General features: G+C 40.2%; 1 protein-coding gene across 6 annotated transcripts in view; it reads right to left on the bottom strand.

Annotated features, from left to right (window-relative positions):
• The window catches only part of CLASP1 (cytoplasmic linker associated protein 1), a 148,359-nt gene that overhangs the window by 16,403 nt on the left and 112,974 nt on the right, over positions 1–18,982 (bottom strand). For 4 of the 6 annotated variants that reach the window (XM_072040767.1, XM_072040766.1, XM_072040765.1 and 1 more), the window contains 6 exons: positions 15,847–15,990; positions 14,449–14,555; positions 6,480–6,630; positions 5,309–5,555; positions 4,332–4,522; positions 2,413–2,541 (listed from right to left, as the gene is read on the bottom strand). In XM_072040767.1, the coding sequence (XP_071896868.1) occupies positions 2,413–2,541; positions 4,332–4,522; positions 5,309–5,555; positions 6,480–6,630; positions 14,449–14,555; positions 15,847–15,990 (969 nt within the window). Of the gene's footprint in view, positions 1–2,412; positions 2,542–4,331; positions 4,526–5,308; positions 5,556–6,479; positions 6,631–10,199; positions 10,317–14,448; positions 14,556–15,846; positions 15,991–18,982 lie in introns of all 6 variants that reach the window. The other 2 variants (XM_072040764.1, XM_072040768.1) reach the window with 2 other exon arrangements.

An 18,982-nucleotide genomic window follows, 5' to 3' on the forward strand; every position in this document is an offset into this window, starting at 1 on the left:
GACCTGTGAATCTCCACTTCACTTCTTGCTGCGTGGGATTAAGTCCAAGGGCAGCTCCTCCGCAGCCCCTGGGGAGAGCAGTGCCACCAGTCAGCGCTGACTGGGAGCTGGAGGGCCACCAATTTGTGACCTCCTGGCCCAGGGCTATGAGTTTGACCAACTGAGCCATACCCAAACGGACCCAGTTAATTTTTCACAGGCTTAACAGAATCAGCAAGCCCCAGCTAAATGTAAAAATACCTGAAGCGTTTTCCCGGGTATATCTTTAGCCTAGCTCACGTAGACACCCAAGTGCAGACTGGGAAGTTTTTCTTAACGTCAGGAATGCTGATATTCTCAAATTACTGACAGACAGACGCAACTTTCATGGGTTGCTTTACGGTTCTGAGAGTCCCATTTACACAGGTATCAGAAAACACATACATAGAACAAAAAATCCCATGTCCTGGGGCAACACCTTGAATACACTCTGCAGATAAAGTGAGCAGAGGAACAAATATAATGATTTTTAATTATTTTATTATTTTTTAAATATTAACACAGAAAACTTAGTACACACTTCCTTCAGCATACTCTGGGGAAGACCAAATGCCCATGGCTGCAGATTGTTCGCTCCTATTGCAGCACCAGTGCCACCACTTCATACAGCTGTGCAAACAACTTTTTAAAAGCAACAGACAGCAAAATGGGACTACACCTGCAGCATCCTACGACAGCTGTCACCCAAAGGTCTCATCGCAGCAGTAAATCTCATCTTTTTTAATGACAGAGATGCTATGCAGAACCATTGACAAATCAAAGGAATACCACATGTAGTGTAGCGCAGCAGCTACTTGCTGAGAGCAACACAGCTCTGGCTTACTCTTCTGCAAAGAAGTGCCAGAGCTCTCATCTCTTCATTCCTGGCCTGAGCTTTGCTTTCTGTTACAAAGAGTTATTCTTCTCTGCTTTTCCTCAGGAGGCATCTCACATGCAAATCCTGAGGAACCTTGCCATACTACAAGCACGAAGAACATGGTGTGGGGAGTACAGAAGCATAAAATGCCACGTTTTCAACATTACACCTACTTTCTGAAAAATGTCCCAGTCACACAAGTGAGCTCTGAAAGGGCATTAAAAACAATGTCAGAGACCATCTGGAAAGGTGCTGCAGCTTTGGAGGACTTTCAGAAAAAAAACACAGAGGGCACTGAGTCAAGGTGAGCTGAGAAGTATGTAACCAGGAAAACCTGCCAATAAAAGGCACTCCTTCAGAACACAATGTTTTGTCTGACTACTTTATCAGGAAATCAATTTACAACTGCTTATTACTCTGAACTGAAAATGACAGGAGTGCAAAGGCTTTAAATCGAGGAGAGGAGGATAGGCAGCTTACAGCAGTCTTCATTCACTAAAGGATTAAACTTTTTCTACTTCTGCATTGTAGAGATATATCCAGCCTGTTAGGTTCTTTCTTCCCTGGGGGTGTTTTTGTTTTGTTTTGATTTTTAAACAGTACATTTTTGCTGTGCACAGGTAAAGTAACCTTGTGTCAGTTATGCAATGCCCTGGAGCAGCCTGATCTATACAAGGATCTTTTTCATGGCCAAAAAAGCTCTCCAGAGATACCTAAAATTGCGACTTCAGGACAAGCCTTTTGCAGAGAAGACTAAGTTTTAGATTTCAAAGGAAGGAATTTGTTACCAAAGTGATCACAGAAATGTACAGAAATGTAAAGAAATTCACGTGGTGTTTACCATGGTTCAGTTCAAACTTTCGACATGCACAAGGTGGAAAAGAAGATCCAGCTTAGAAGTTAAGCTGTAAAGACTGATCTTTAATGTAATTTGATCCACTTTGTATATAACTATCACGTCCCCGTATTTTTAGTCTAGAAGAATAATTTCATTTCAGTTTTGCATACGAGTTCTCTCACATTAGGAAAATGCAATTCACCTTTCCTCCAGCTTCCTCCTCTATTCCCCAAGCTTCTTTTCAGCAGCACGCCCTCTTTGTCTACTTTCTGCTGCTATTTACCAGTTCTGAGTACTTCATCATGGCCCAATTTCATCATTGTTTTCACACTCAGCTCTGTTTGAGCTTGGCCTTTGTGTTCATCAGTACATTTCCTACCCTTCCCTGCACAGATGGAAGGACCACTCTGCCACAGGGCTTGAGTCTGCCCCAGAACAAACAACTAAATCCTGGAAAACTGATGGCCTGCAACTCCGGACAGTTCCAAACACACTTACCAGCTCTGTCAGTCCCACATTTCTTCTTCCTCCTTCAGCAAGTATAAACCCACCCCCTTAGTACTTGTGAGACTTGCTATCAAATTGTTCCACTGTTGAGATGAGTCAACGTGCTTGCTTGTTAAATCTCCCATTTCTTCAATATTGCTTTCCTAGCAGTAACACTGAAAGGCTCGCTCACCTCCTTGTGGGAATCCTTATGGGCTTCCAGTGTTTTCATGATGGTCAACTCCGCATAGTTTTTAAACCTTGCTGGCTGATTCCGTAAGATCTCTCTAAGGACTCGCAGTGCCAGGGCTCTTATTGAATGCTGTGTCAAGAGAAATAAATGTTAGAAAAAGTCATTTCTCATCCAAATTGTATTTTGAAGTAAATTCTCAAAGCTCCCTACGCCATCAGAAGTCTTATATAGCTCTACCAGATCCAGTAGAACAAGCAGTATGCTCAATAACTAAAACCAGAATTGGTCTCCTTGCTTTCTTTTGCACAAAAATTCACATGACTGTTCTCACTGACAGAAACAGAGATTTTTTTATTTTTTTTTTAAATCCATACTCTCTTGGCTATTAAGTACAAATTTGTACCCAAAGAAGCACATTTCATGCTTTGCTACAAATTTGTACCCAAAGAAGCACATTTCATGCTTTGCTCTTCCTCTTCTGCTTAGCTTTGCGGATATCAAACTGGGCTCCATCCATGCAACAAAGCTGTTTCTCGTGTACTGATGCAGTAAATCAATGCTGTTCCTGTAACTCCTATGGAAATTACTTTCAAGAACAGTCAGTCATTGTAGTCACTACTGACCTATGTGTTAATCCTTTGTATCAAAAGACCATTAGCTGAAGGGATTTATAACACCTGCTTCACTTTCACAACTGTTACATTAAGTTTTTGGCCTGCAGCCATTCCAAATAGATTCTATCATTTCAGCAGAGGAACACTTTACCCTAACACAACCTTTAAAGCATGCCCTCTGCTATTCATCTGCAAAACTCAGAGTAGCACAATTTATTTGTACTTAAAGTCACCAGATCTTCATACACGTATGATGCTGTTATGATTAAACATGTAGGACTACAGAAGTTCATGCCAATACTAAGAATGATTGTGAGAGTACACCAACCATTTACACTGCCTTAGAATCAAGATTTTATTTCTACAAGAGCACCATATGCTTTATAAGCAGTATACAAAATACAATTGATTTTGAATCAGATTAAACAGAAAAGAACTGGGAGTGCTTTTACGCCTACATGCTGTAACATTTAGATGGAGCACGGCTCTGATTTGAAGGCACAGCCAGGGTGCTGAGCCTTTATCAAAATGTCACAGTGCTGCAAGCTGAACAAACAGCCCCATCTGGAAAAAGTAAAAGCCTCTCCTGTAAAACACCGCTTTGATCAACTACCAAAGATAAAGCTGTGATAGTAATGCAGCTTGAGTTCCTCCTGTCTACATCTGTAGCTTCTTTTAATACTTTAGAACAAGATCCCCTGTAAAAGCAGTTTGCTCTTGATGAAATCCATCCTCTAAGATCTAATAGCCTGGATCTTTAACCTACACAGAGAAAAAAAATACTCATCTAGGCTGCCTTTACTCTCCCTTTTTGGGGAACGGGTGCAATGTGGCCAAGAGCTATTATTATGCAATAATGTGCATGCATTACTTTGTATATGTATTAGGTAATAGTATTCATTATTATAATATGTATTATGTGCCACATAATACATATTATGTAATGATATTATGTAATTTCATCCTAATTTGGAAGTGAACAACATTTTAAATCTTAATTCTTACAAAATTGGAAAATAACTTCCTTTCCGACTCTAGTTCAATTTCCTAGTTATTTGCTACTAAACACTCAGAAGGGAAGGGAAAAAACTGGTACACTTCAGAGTAGCTTGAAATTCGTCACTGAGCACACTGACAATGAAAGCAGTCAACAGCCTTCAAAGGAAGAAAAAATGAGCAGTGCAGCATCACTGAAGAGTTGCAATACAAACACAACAAATTTGATTTAATCTAACTTGCAGAACCTATCACCCTAGATAAAGGCAAAAGAGCTGAGAAGAGCTGAGACAAAAATCTACATCTCACATCTTTGTCTCCAAGTGTCTCCAGCAGCAGGAGCAGAATGGTTTTGAAATGTTCCTCCCAAACTCCGAGATTATCTTCCCTTGTGATCTTCAGAAGTTCCAGGAGAGCTCCTTTTCGCTCCTCCACCCGTTCATTGTGGTTAGAGAGCTCTTTCAGAAGGTCAGCCACCAAATCCGAATGGTCAATGGGTACTTCTAGGACAAAGGGCAGCAAATCATTTGGGGAAGGGGGAAAAGATCAAAGATGCCCATATTATTAATCCTCTACAGAACAAAGTGCACATAACAAGCCCCCCCTCTCCTGCCCCAGTCATCAAATCCCCGGTGGCCTAAGTTAAGCAGGAAAAAGGACCTGACTAGCCCAAAATTTCACTCAAGTTCATAATACTGCTCATGAGTCTGCACACAGCTTCTAACAAACGAAGAAGAGATGATGACTGTATTTCATCCAGTTCCAACAATTACTTCTACAAGACGAGAACCGCCAGAGTTTGTCCTAGACACTCACACCCAAAACCAGTGATCACATGTATGACATTTAGATCAAAGTACAGTGAGTCATCAGTACACTGCAGAGGGATAAAGCTAAGGTGCAGCATCCTTTAAATGAAGTGGAACGCTCAATAACAGTGAGCTAATGAGTCATTTCAGTTTTAGAGTAGGAGGTCCCCAGAGTAGTGTCCCTTACAGATGCATTTAATTTGGACTATTAAGGGACTAGTTTGAGACAAACTCCAGGAGGAAGAGAAAAAAACAAAACCCACATTCAAACTGCAATTTAACATTTTCTTAATTGCCACGAATCAGGTTCTGCTGTTACATGAGAACACAGAACATTCCATGCCGAGCCTTGACTCAGGTACAAAATAATACTCAACATACGCATTGACAGGCATGCACCCGAGGAGCACTGCACGCATACAAATACCAGGAACAGAACAAGCTGCCTGCAGTTTTACAAGATAAGCTAATACAAACCATCCCGAAGCTGATCCATGTCATCATCAAACACTGCTTCCTTGAGGGCAGTCTTGTCGTAAGTGTTAATTGTGTCGGAATAAGGATAGGGGTTATACTCTCGAGCACGTGGCCCTGAAAAGGCGCGGGGAGGCTGGGTGTTCAGTAAGGAGGTTTTGTTATCTAGAGCCATCCTTCCTCCTTCTACAATGTCACTGCTTCCGCGGACATCACTAGAAGGTACCGCAAGGCCACCATCTCGAGACACCTGGGGATCCAACAGAAAAAGTCGTGAGACTCCTCAAAACCTGTAAAAGCTGTAAGCCTTTTTGAATCCATTCACCATAGGATCATGCATCAATTAATTTTGTATAGAATCCTTTATTTCTGCATAATTCTTGAATAAAACTTTGATTATCACCTCTTTCCCTAGCTTATGTAACAGAACTATCTCGATCACAGGGCGAAGAGCTATGCTAACAGTCCTGAATATAACGTCCCAAGCTCTGGGTCAGGACTAACTTACTAAGAAAAAGAAAATTAAGAAAAATCAGTATCTTTCTTATGCAACCTCATGACCAACTAATAGAGGAAGTTAGATGATTGCCAAGGGAGATTAAAGGTTGGACTAGATGATCTTAGAGGTCTTTTCCAATCCTATGGTGCTTAGCAAGCTAATGTGAAATGGACAACACAAGAGTCCCAAAGAAAAAATATCAGACCACCAAGAATTTTTTGCTTTGAAGGCTAACAATCTACTAACCTAAACTTGTTCGCCCGGAGAGGAAGCAAAACTACCATTTAAAATTGTCAAAAATTTTGAATTCTGTATATTTGATTAAAACAAATGGTATCTCATGTAATAGGTAATTCTGTAACCAGTGATACAGTGTAAGGCACCACATGAGTTGGGTACTCAGAGTGATTTCTTCATACATGAGACTTGCACAGTAATCCAGTAAGTATATTTCACAGGAGGTTAAACAGTTGTAAGGCAGCAACGGACTACATTATTGGCAACCCAAAATTTAGGGATATGAAGTTAGTAACCAGAGACTAACACCTGAAGGGAAAAACAGACCAAGAATAACTGGATTTTGTATGTACACTAGCCAACAATCCAAAGCCAGGTTTGAAAACAACGTTGTGAAACTTTACCTATCTCCAGATATTAATCAAACCAAATACTTACAATGTCACAGTCTTTCTTTCCATCACGTTTGATTGGTTCATTCAGATCCTCTTGACTACGGAAACTAAATTTTTCAATTGCTTCTGTGACTCCACGAAGAGAGCTGTAGATTTCATCAGAATTTAGGTTCTCCGTGTCATAATCCAGCATACTAAAGACCAAACGTATATGAAATGTTACATATGAAATTGGAAACAACTTTTCACTTAATCAATAAATGCCAAGTTGGAGACAGATGATTTGGTGTATCATTTCTAACAGTGATTTGCAACAGAACATGAATGGAATCAAAGCAGACTTCAGGTCTGAGTCTCCCCTCAAACTGAGCTAAATCTAGGAGAAGCTTGACTGAAATCAGTGGTATTATATTGCTGTGATTGAGGGCAAATCAGGTCCACTGTTTGTTACATTCCACAGCAGTGAGTATGCTAGCTTCTATCAACCAAAAACCTAGCGCCATCATGGTAATGGTGTTATTTAAAAAGAAAAATAACCACTATGAGAACTCAAAGGGTTGTGACAGCTGGTGGAAAATAAATCAACAAACTAAGTTTCATAATATAACAGATATACTCTGTCAATGGATTCAAATGCAATAGATTTAAATGGAAACAGAAATGTACCTTGACATAAAAGCTTAATCTAACATATTCCAGTTTTCACTTAGAGAGTAGAAAAAATAAAACTACTTGCAAGATGCCTTGATAAGAACTACTGAAATATTGAGCCTAAATTTGAGAATTCTCTCACTCAAATACAACACTTTCTTGCAGCCACTTTCTCAGAAATTCCTCATTAGCGTAAAGCCACACGAGTTTTGGGATTCCTTAAAGAGTTACCCAAAATTAAGTACCATGAAAAAAAATACCTAGCATGCAAGGGCAGATGATACAAAAAAAGACGTGACTAGGAGGAGAAGCTCCTACATGCTTGGAGGAAATTACAAAGCAATATTGGCAGGGCTTTGCTCTATTCAGGCAGAAGTTGAGTTTGCATGACAATCAGTTTTCCAAGAGAGACTTTACGAAGAGACCCAGTAACTGAGAACAATTTCTCTGGGGGAGTGTTGGATCTTAATAGAGCCAGAAGCAAAGAAACCAAAAGAATTTAAGACATTTACATCAAGTTGTTTGTCAGTAAGCGGCAAGAAGTGGCTCCCTACAGGGGTGAATTACTATTTCTTAGCATTTTGGGAAGGATTACAGGATGGGCTTGGAGAAAGATGGCTGAACAAAGAGCCGTGTTCCTTTCTGACTAAAGAAAGATTCCCTGTGAGATGGTGAAAAGATACTTTTCCCTGTGAAAAGTATCAAAAATAAAAAATCTCCTTTGAATCCTGATTACACAACCATTATTTTCTATAGATCTGAAAGTAGGATGTTAATTATCTAGAACTACTACTATTTTTTCTGGAAAAAACTCGAGAACTTTAGACAAAGGGTAAAATTGGTGTTGCCCGATTCCTTTGGGATTAACACACTGAAAATAGCCATAATCCCTGGCTCCCAAGCAACGTGCTCGCTCTACAATCACTCAAACCCTAGCACAAAGTATTCTGGCAGAGAAAACAAAGAACAACTCCCTGACTTTAAATAGTGCCTGTCAGGCCAGGCCTGGCTACGAAGAGAGAGAAGCCACTTGAACAACAATCAAGACCAGGAAACAAAAGCTGTTTATAAACCTACAAAAGTCAGAGTATTTAGGGCCTTTCAGATAGCTGAATGAAATTAATGCACTGTGATTGCTTTCCAGACAAAAAAAAAAAGTGGATGCAGATTTTTGATTCTTTTTAAGTTATCAGTCAGGGCTAGGAGAACATTTGCTTCATACCATCTTGAAAATATTAATTTTGCACTCAAACATATTAAATTCATAGATCTTGAAGGGTTCTTCATATAATACTGAAGTGCGCAATGGAACGGCCATTACTGAAGGTATATATATATATATATATATATATATATATTACTGTAACTGTGTATCCATGCCACGAGATGAAATGACTTACCAAAGGCCACACAATTAAATCCATGGAGAAAAATAAAGAAATCATCACAGATGTACTGACATTAAATCTTCTGCTAAAGTCACTGCTTCTTTCATCAGGAATGAATTTTGCTCTATGCTGCTCCTAAAGTACAGATGAAAGTATATACTCTGCAATGCTAAATGACTACAGAAATTTCTGAATGAAGAACCACCGGATCTAATAAGTTTTCCAAAACCACCTTTTAATAAAATCTGAAGAACCCAGTGATTCCATATGTCAAGAATAAGCCTGTGTAAGAGATCACATTATGGCTGTGTTTTATACAAAATAAAACTTTACATGTAAACACCCATGTCTACTGACAGCATGCGTGCTGGAATACTTCACAGACAACATGATGGGGGAATAAAAAAATAAAAAATGGAGCTACACCCACCTGCCAGGGGTGAAAAGGCACAAAACCAAAAGAGTGATGCAGAAAACTAGAAGAAAGTCACAGGGTGAATAGGAAGTGAGTAGAGATGAGTAGTGTTTAGGGATGTCACAACATTATTTTCCACGTTGTGCTGCACTAAAACAGTAAGCGCTCTACAAGTTTGTCAAGACACAGTTCTGAAGTTTTCCAGTCTGACATGAAACGTTTTACTTCCATAATTATTCAGCTCCCAATTCAAACAACGTGTAAGTAATCAACAGTTTAGGACCCTGAAGCAGTACACAGTAACCCACTTCCTTGCACTTTCAGGCTCTGGGCTGGAACATGTATCAAATAATTCCAAACCTATCAGCTAATGAAACGAGGAAAAAATTATTCTGGAATAGTTTAACCCGCAAAATCAACATGGATCTCTTCCACAGATTTTTCAGTATTCTCGAACAGAGTGATAACATGGATTTGATGTTTTAAATCTGCTGGTGTTCATAGAATCCCATATTCTGTATCTCAATATTCTTTCTCAGTTGTCACAGACTGCCAGATTTTCAGTCCTCCAAGAGCTATTTGTTTGGGTTAGTTTCAATAGCTTACATTTAGGAACAGAGAGACTGCTGCCAGGGTATAAACTTAAAAAATAAAATCCAAGAGGTCTGAAATTAAATTTGGATTCAGATTGTTTTTTGATTAAAACAGTATATAGCTTTGGTCTAGTATACTGATTAAATACATAGACGTTAAAATTAGCTGTCAATAACCTCTAAACCTCGTGGCAAGGACATAGGATTACAATTCTAATTCCATGCTACCCATTTCCAAGATGTTCCACAATACAATCACTGTGCAAGCAGCTGGTGAAATCCCATACATGTCCCCCTCATCGTCCTGTTGATGTTCACTACTGCGGTTTGAACGTGCTCACGTGCCACTTGCACAGCGAATTGAAGGACGTTGCCTGCACTATCACAACACAACAAGCGCCCACAGAAAGTGCTCAAGAACTGTGTTCTGGTTCGGAGTCTAACTGTGAAGCCTACACCCGTTCAGGAAATCCAGCAGGGAGAAGTCAGCTGGAAAAAGTCACTTGGAGTTTTTCCACTCGTGTGCCGCATCTTCCCAACTGAGGGAAGAAGCAGCTGACTGCCCTCTCCCCGCTCTGAGAGCTAACATCAGCCCATTTGCTTTTTCAACCAAATCCTCTAGAAATCATTTCCCACGTTTGAACAAATCCTGTGGTAGGAAAGGTAAATAATGCTGTGACATCTCAGACAAGTTGGTTTAACAGGTAGCTTGTTACCTGGGAGAATAAGAGCGCCTGAAAGTCTTGTGGGAAGGAGCGGTGGGGATGGAGTTAGGCTGAGAAAGGGGAGGGGGGTGCTTCGACAGCCCGTCTGCACTCCAACCCCAGAACCGACTGCAGTGATCAGAGGAGAAACGAAAGAGAAAAAACAGAGAAAGGAGAGGGAGAAAAAAAAAAAAAGAAACTATAATCTGAGTGGCTTAGTGCTGTCATGCTGCCTTGGAGAGAGAAAAAAATTAATAGAAACAAAATTAAGCAAGAATACTCCATTGAGCCCCTTAAGTCATTGCTTTGGCCTTTATTTCTCAGTTCCACTTTTTTTTCCTTCCTCTAACACAAGGATATGGATCACACAAAAATAGTCCCTGGTAAATTGCATAAATGGATATAGTCTCTATAAACAACACTTAAAATGCTCTAAGTGAACAATCCCTGACCATGCATCTGTATCCAAACGCTACACAGATACTTGCAATCAACAGAATTTCCTGGAAGAAAGGAAACCCAGAGTTGGACTTAATGAGTAAATGAAAATCAGTCTGGAGTGTTAATGCACCGTGGAAACTGGGGGCTTGGCCCTGGTCTTCGTAGACAAACCTGGGAAGACTGAGTTAAACCCAGCCTCCAAGTCAGTTCAAATTTCTTTTCAAACTTCTGCGTGGGTCTTTGGCTTACCAAATGATAACATGCCTTTGGGTCAAGGCATCGGTGTGAGTTTGTTTAACCTTTGCTTTTGTCCTGTTCCCTTCACATCACAGGGATTTTCTAGTACATCATCTAAGCAACAATATAGATGCTGGAGATGGTGGAATATTCATGATACCTCTTTGTTTCTATTAAGTACACTTATCTCAGAAAGTCACATTTGTGTACACACAAGTGAAAGACACAAGGAGATTAGAAGTGGCAAACAAGCCAAGAATTGCTCCAGAGCAAATAGCAGCACTGCCAGTTGAAAACCCATCTGAAGTGTGGTGTCGAGAAATGCAGCTGTTAACCAGAAATAAAAACCAGCTATTACAATCAACTATTACAGAAATACACACGAGAGCCAGACTGCTCCCACAGCTCAGATCTCACCTACCTGCACACAGGCCACTGAACAATGCAGGCTTGTCCTTATTGTGTAAGGTGGGTGGCTTATTTTAGTTCTTTTTCCACACCCTGCCTTGCTCAACTTAATACAGAAACCATTAAAGTTTACTTTTAATGGTATTTTCAATTAAAAACAAGCATGTAAGCTTTTAAAGCCAAATAAAATTATGTAGTTCCTATGACAAAAATAAGCACAATCATATGTAACCAAATTTTCATCCTTTTATTTTGATATATTTCCTCTTGGAAGAATGAAATTTGTTCTTTTAGTAATAAGAACTATGTACAGGTTTTTGAGCTACCAATGAAGGCAAACTTATGTATTGTTATTACTTCAAATATTCCTAATGAATTCTAAGTGAAAATTCACAACCTGCATGTGACATCTTGGCTCAGAAGATCATTTGCTCATCAGAATGGCATTCATACACTGGAGCAATTCACAGCCTAGTATTTTTCTTTTTGTCATACTGTGCCACTTACTAAATCTAAGAAGATTCTCTCCATCCAACACAAACTCATATCCATTCTTCTGAGCATTTCCCAGGAAACAGTCTGTCTTCTTAGTCAAGAATGTTTTTGTTTATTTGTTTGTTTGTTTGTTTTCCCCTATTGTTTTCAGTCTTCCCAACTGCCCTCCCCGATTTTCTTCTTCTGAAAACACTTCCTTTCTCTATGACTCCTCTCCCCCAGAACTATCAGGACAACAAAGCAGGTACAAATGCAGAAGCAACTCACAGATGCAGTGCATATGTCCTAGTGACCATGAAAGCAGAACAGTATGGAGCAAATGCAAGCAGAAAGAAGGGCTTTGTCCAAGGCCCTGAGAACAAGTAATCCTTCTGAAGACACTAACAGCAGGGACTACACGATGTGTGGAGCACACATGATCATCTTGGTCAGCAGTTTAGCTGGTGGCATCAGCAAAGTCCACTTCAACCAGAACATTCACTATCCAGGCAGTTCAAATACATGTAATGTACGCACAAAACTAAGTCACTAGGAATTCATTTGGGATGGCAATAATACATGAGAAGTAATGTGACCTGAGGCAGCAGCAGACATACTTGCTATAGATAGTATCAATAAAGCTTTGCTGATTCATACCGAGAACATGGCCCACAAACCATTAATTATATGGGACAGCAGCTATGCTCAGCAGCTTTTTTTTTTTTTTTTTTTTTAATAACCCTACAAAACCCAAACTATCCTTTCTACATGGGAGGCTAGATACCCCAGCCCCCAAAACACAGTCATCTTTATACATGACTCCTCCAATCTGTGTATCACAAGGAAGTTCAAAGGAAAATGTAATCCTCAAAATCAATGCTGGCATTAAGAACTGGAGCTAATCTTTTCAATCAACTGCTCTTGAGCTGCCTGTACAAGGCATAGGCATGGACAAGGTAAGCAGAGCCTGCACACAGGATACCCTAACAGGCTAAGATACTCAGACAACCTTCATACAACCCTTTGGGAACAGGCCCCATAAAAGATATGGCAAACCTGGTTTCAAAGACTGGCTATACAGAGAAACAGCAGGAACATTTATCCTTTCACACTGCTACCAGAATGACCTGGAACAGCTCATTTTTCAGGTTTGTAGAGAGAAAAGTCATGTTCTACATCACAAGATGAATTGCAAACCACAAGCATTTACAACAGGAAGATGACGTGCATGACATGAGGTGATAAAAATGTAAAGACAAACTGAAGAGCAGCAAGCGAAGTGGCAAAAACGAGTTGTGTCACAATGGCAAAACCCAAAATGTACTGTAAAAGGTTGTGAATTTATAAAACGTGCCACATGCAAACATGGCCAAAGACTCAATCATTGGGAGACATATCTCAGTTTGTAATTCCCATGACAGATATCAATCAGCACTGCAACAATACTCAAACTAGCAGAAGAGGAAGCAACGTTGTTGGAACCATTCCCCTGAAACTCTACCACTTAATTTCTTAATGAAACCTTTGTTGAAAAGCCTTATAATAGGCAACTCAACCTTGGCTTGCAAGCTGTCAGTCTAGTTTTGGATTACAGCAGATTTAGGGTCTCAAAGATGTATTTAGATATCCAAAATTTCCTCAGGAAACTGTGCCTTCCTCATATGCTGCTCGAATTAATCTAACTGCTGCATTAAAGGCTAACAACCTGTGTTTTAACTGACACATGGAACTCAAATTACTAGGCATCCCTCCAGACAAGGTTTAGCAAGTCACAACAGGGCTGATCAAGAGATTTCAGCACCAATTACTATAAAGGACTATGAAATGCAGTCTTTGCCCAGCATGTTTCCTTCTGTCTCTCCTTATAACTTAGTGAAGTGATGAGGCAGGGCAGGCAGACAGCAGCAGCTTTGAAGTATCCTCCAATATTTCTATGGCTCCAGAGCACACTGTTTAAATCCATTATCTCTTCTGCTCTCAGTTTTTCTGTAACCCCAAAACGTACATTCCGAACATTCAAGAGTCTGTGTTTACTCAGCACAAAGTTTTGGAGTGGATTAATGTATTCTCGCACAGCATCTGCAGCTTCAGCAAGACACCTAATTACAACAGGCACGCTGCCCAAAGGATCAAGACACTGCTCTGCTAGTGAGCAACCAGGAGGGTGATTTGCAAGTTGTTCAGCAATAAAATACCATCTCTGCTTGTTCTGCATCCTTAAAAAGCACAAGAGGGGAAGAGGGGAGACTTAGCATTTCTCTCAGCAGCACAAGAACTGCACTAGTGAGATGAATTACTGATCACAAGGGTATACCTAAGAAACAGATTCCCAAAACCCTTGATACCAAACCTTTCATGTACTTTGTGATATCTGCAACCTAAACAAGACCTCATTTCTAATGCTGCCATTCAATATTACCTTTATTAAATCCACAAATGTGATTCTGGAGAAGGCCTAGCTATGAAAGAAAATGAATATAAGAACAGACTTTAAGGTTACACAGATCAGCACGAGGACTCAAACACTGAAGGCAATCACCAACCATGTATTACTGTGTTCAAAGCCTGTTCCTTTGGAGCCATTTACTGTAAACTTTTGGTGTCTCATTTGTTTTCAAAGTGAGTCATATTTTGAAAATGCATGCTCAGTGTTGAAATCCTTTAATATTTTGTAAGTGGTTTAATTAACCTGCCACATTACCTTGGAGACAGCCCACCATGGGAACAGTTGGTAGGTGAAGTTAAGGGGCTGGTTCTGCTGCTGGAGTGCCGGGAAGGAGTCCGACCAAGGGTATTGCTGGGAGAACCCTGGCACAGATGCAGGAAGACAGGGATTAGCAGTGTGTTGCAAGACACAGAGGAATACACAACAACAGCAACAGGTCCAAATATTGTCTTTGTTTGTGCTAGACAAGCTTAGAGAAGTTTTGGTTCTTGCTCCTAACCTAAAAATCTGCAACCATGGCTCATGTAGTCAGAAATAAATTCTTGAACATACTGCTAGAGGATCGAGAAGCACATACACACTTTCCTACAATCCAAAGAAACTGTAATTTTATCTCTGCAGCATGTATGCAAACATAGCCAGAAGAATGGTTTAGCAATCCACCAAGCTACGCAGGTTCTCAGACACTATTTTCCAGGCTCCAAAGTATGCAGACCATTACCCTGGCAATTTAACAATTTAATTATGCAGCTATTTTACGCATTGTCTAACGCATTGAGATTGTGCTTGTTATGAGCATAAGCAAGCAATCCAACTTATCATTTTTCCACTGGCCTGCATAATCATTTATATTGCAGCAAAATGAGTAGAAACCGTTCCCAATTCTGACTTAACTCACACAAGAGGAAGTTAAACGAGGTAGAAGGGACTAGAGAATCCAGTCCTTTCTCCTGGAAGCTTAAAGCTGTAATTCTAGCTGACACAAAGGTCTATTTGTCTTTATGGAAGGGCAAAGATGGGAGGGTTCAAATTCCAGCAAATTTCACAAGATTTCCACATGAAAAAGACAAAAAAAATATCCTAATCCTTCCTGCTCTGAGGGGAAAAAAAGGTTTAGAAGCACAATTTAATTTTCTATTAACATATTCCCAGAGAAATTAAAATATGCAAGCGCTCTACATAAAATCAAAACAGAAGGTAACAGTTGTCAGCTGAGGAATGAGACCTGTTAGGTTCAATTAAAGATGCTGCAAGCTTTTGTAGGGACAATATATCATCAAATAAACTGATTTTAATAGTAGCAGTACACCCAGTAAATCTGAGGGATCTGAGGGCCTCTGCTTTAGCCAAAAGGTCATTACTAGCAGAATTTTCAAAAGCAGCAATGACTTGGAAAGCACAAACCCAGCGAACTTTCATGTGCTTCTCAGCTTTTTTTTTTTTTTTAACTCTACATTTGTTATGACTGTAGTAAACTTAAAAATAACTTAATTATTAGTTTTAACAACCCCTATTAAAGCAACATCAAACAGAAGCCTCTGCTGTCATATTGCTTCAAGACAACAGCTACGGGTAGTTTATGCTACTGAACATCTGCAACAGCTTATCAGGGAGCTTTAGTGCTCTGCTGTTTGCAATAACATGGGCTCTCACCACACTGGTGTTACTGGAGTTCTTGAGGTGGTTGTGCAGGAGCTTGGTAGCACCGTCCTGGAATGTTTTTGGCAAGGCACCAAGTAACATGGTAAACTCAGGAGTGTTCAGTTCAAAGAGGGAAATCAGGACGATTTGCGCTGCCTGAAAAGAAGAAAAGAAAAGATCACCGGTCTTTATTCTGAGCATGCATTCTGTTGGCAACAATCCTTATGGTAAATACATGTTCCATTAAGAAGATTCCCATATTAAACTTCTGACACATTCCTCGTCAAGCGTCACAAGGAATTACTAACTGCTATCATTACCTTTCCAGTTCTTTGAGCTTACAATACACTTTGGTGTTTGTATAATTAATTTATATCAGTAATTTCTCAGATGTGTACAGTGTACTCAGGTGTGTACTATCTCACAGCTAGTGAGAAAAACCTTATGTTCCTGTCCAGCACATATTTTCATTGAAAAGTCACTGCAAAAATGTTCAGATAAGTATGAAGAATCTAGAACAACAATTTGTCATTCCCATACTATTTATTCTAAGTGCAAAAGGGACTAAAGTTCTCTTCCCATCCCACTTCTCTTCCTAAGGATCCAACAAATTTGTTTTATCAGACAATCCCTGCTCCTGTTTTCCCACCTTTCCTTGCCTCACCATTGAGGCTGTTTTCAGCAACAGAAGTCTGGCTCAAGTGGAAGATCTATCAGGAGGGGGAGAAAAACCTTTCCCTCATCCCTAGACAGGCTAAAACCCCACCAGACTCTCTAAATTTACGGAGTGTAACCAGCAAACCACCAAAACAACTGGCAATTTCACCATTACTTCCACTGTAAAGGGTTTTGCTGTATCTGTCTGAAGAGCTGCTGGCAGAACAGGATCTCCACTAACTCCATAAGTAAACATAAAGCTCTGCACGTCCTGAACTAAGACAATGGGATAAAATGGGAATGAAAGCAGAATAAATCATCAAATACAGATCTACAAGAGTAATTAATACCACGTGTTCCTAACTAGATTTCCCCAGCAACATATAACCCATGTGGATTGCACCAATCCTGCTTCCTTCTGCCCCTGCCTTGAGAATATATGAAGATACAATACAAAAAAGTGATTATAAGGACAGTAAAAATAAAGCAGTGGTGGAGGACATCTGTAGTGCCACCTTCTCCACCTATGGTCTAGCCATTGACACACCAACATCCAGAATATGCATCTGGATACAAAGCTAACAGGCTAAGAAGTGAGGCTACTTGTGCTTTTATTTTGGAACAGCACACAAACAGGCTTAGGAAGAGCAGACACTTGTGTCTTACCCTTTGGGAACTTTCCAACATTTCCTAAAAATGAAAAATAACTTTAAAGAGAGCAAAAATATAATTCACTATTGTGGGGATAACTGTACATTCATTATTCTCATCAGCTCAAAGGAGAAGGAACTTTTAGTAAATAACGTGTTTGTAAAGTTGTGATAATTAAGTGTATCTGCAGTTCCCTGTGAAGTGGAATCTGTTAGCAGATGATGAACTTGGGTACACAGAAACCCTTTCATAGTGGAGGAGCATCAAAGCACCTCATTGTTTCAGTATACAAATTGCAGTTCAAGCTACACTGGTCCTTCTGCTCATCTGGTCACTTTGCAGCAACACAGCTTTGTGTAGAAAAACATTTTCCGTCTGTAGATCTCAAAGTTTAACAAGTAACATCCTTTCCAAATAGCCAACAAAGAAACTGAGGCACACAACACTCGACTGGCTTCCACGGACTGCAACAAACAGGTCTTCAGACTCTTCATTTCAGATAGATCACGCTGCCTCCTGCCAGAACTCCCACTGACTTGAACAGAAACACAGCACGTCATTATTCACTTCGCACTAAGATCTACAGACGAGAAGCAGGGAGATAATTTTTCCCTGTGGTTTTCTTAATCCCAGACTCTATCATCATCTGGCCTGAGTTTTGGGCAGCTCTGTCAGGAAGCTTGCATGGTATCCAACAGGCAGGTGTATTTCTGTCAGTCGTGATCAAAGAACTTTAAAGGTTTCACCAGCACACTATTTTCTGTAATAAAAATATTACTGTGAACAAGATCTCAAGATCAGCATGTTGAACTGAATACAGAGTGACAAGTCATGCCAACATACAGTCACATTTGTGAACACCATGCACATCCTGAACTGTTAGGAAATGGACATGCGGATCTTGTGTCAGAACAAGCAGATCTCACGTACATGAGGATAAAAAAGAAAAAAGAAAAAAAAAGGAAAATTGATCAAGAAGGTTCCCAGGTTTAAAAATTGCTCAAAGACTAGAATACCTGGTGATATTCTAGCAGTCAGGTGTTGCCCATGGCACAGTGAGGCAGGAAAAGATTTAAGATACCTTTGCTCCACACGTGTCATCAATGGGTTAAAAATAAGATCAACCTTGGAAAACTCCTGTGTAAAAACAGCAAAAATGGCACAAGAGCACGCGCTCTCTATAAGGCGGTATTCTGGAGGTATCCTTCCTGTGGTGTGCCAGAGGGGTCCAAAAAGCATCTCACAGACCTCTGAACAAGAATTTCACCAAAGCTCCTCCAGGGACTCTGCTCCTGTGGCTTCACGTTGAAGCAGAGGGTTACCTAACTGGTACAGGTTAGCCCTGACACAGACACCGACAGCACCAATGCCGCACTACAGGAATCGCTGAAAACTTTCAGCTCCCATCAATCAGCTCAGTTTTGTTTCACTTCTTTGTCTTGGCTGTAATGAAAACAGAACTGTGCCCACCCTCCCTCTTTGCACAGACCACAGCTTGTTTTTAGCACTGTCTGCCAGGCTGCCAGTATTTTGTGTACACTGTGCTCTTCAGTAGCTTTGTTACTGCCTGCAAGTAGGTCATTGGGCTTTGAATGGGGGGCTGCACAGTGGCTCACAACGTGCATACTCTCATGCAGCCTCAAAGCAAGCAGACCTATGGTCTATATTGTTTGAAATAAAGCCAAGGGCTACTACAGCCTGTGAGTGGTGCTCCAGTAAAGCTCTCAAAAGCAAGGGCAGAGCTATGCGGGTTAATCTTGGCTGTGTTGTTTTTAAATAGTCCTTATTTAGTATACATTATCTAGTTGATCTAGTTGAAGGGCTTTTTTTCCACTTCAAA

Source organism: Anas platyrhynchos, chromosome 7 (assembly GCF_047663525.1).
Source record: "Anas platyrhynchos isolate ZD024472 breed Pekin duck chromosome 7, IASCAAS_PekinDuck_T2T, whole genome shotgun sequence".
Taxonomy (NCBI): Eukaryota; Metazoa; Chordata; class Aves; order Anseriformes; family Anatidae; genus Anas; species Anas platyrhynchos.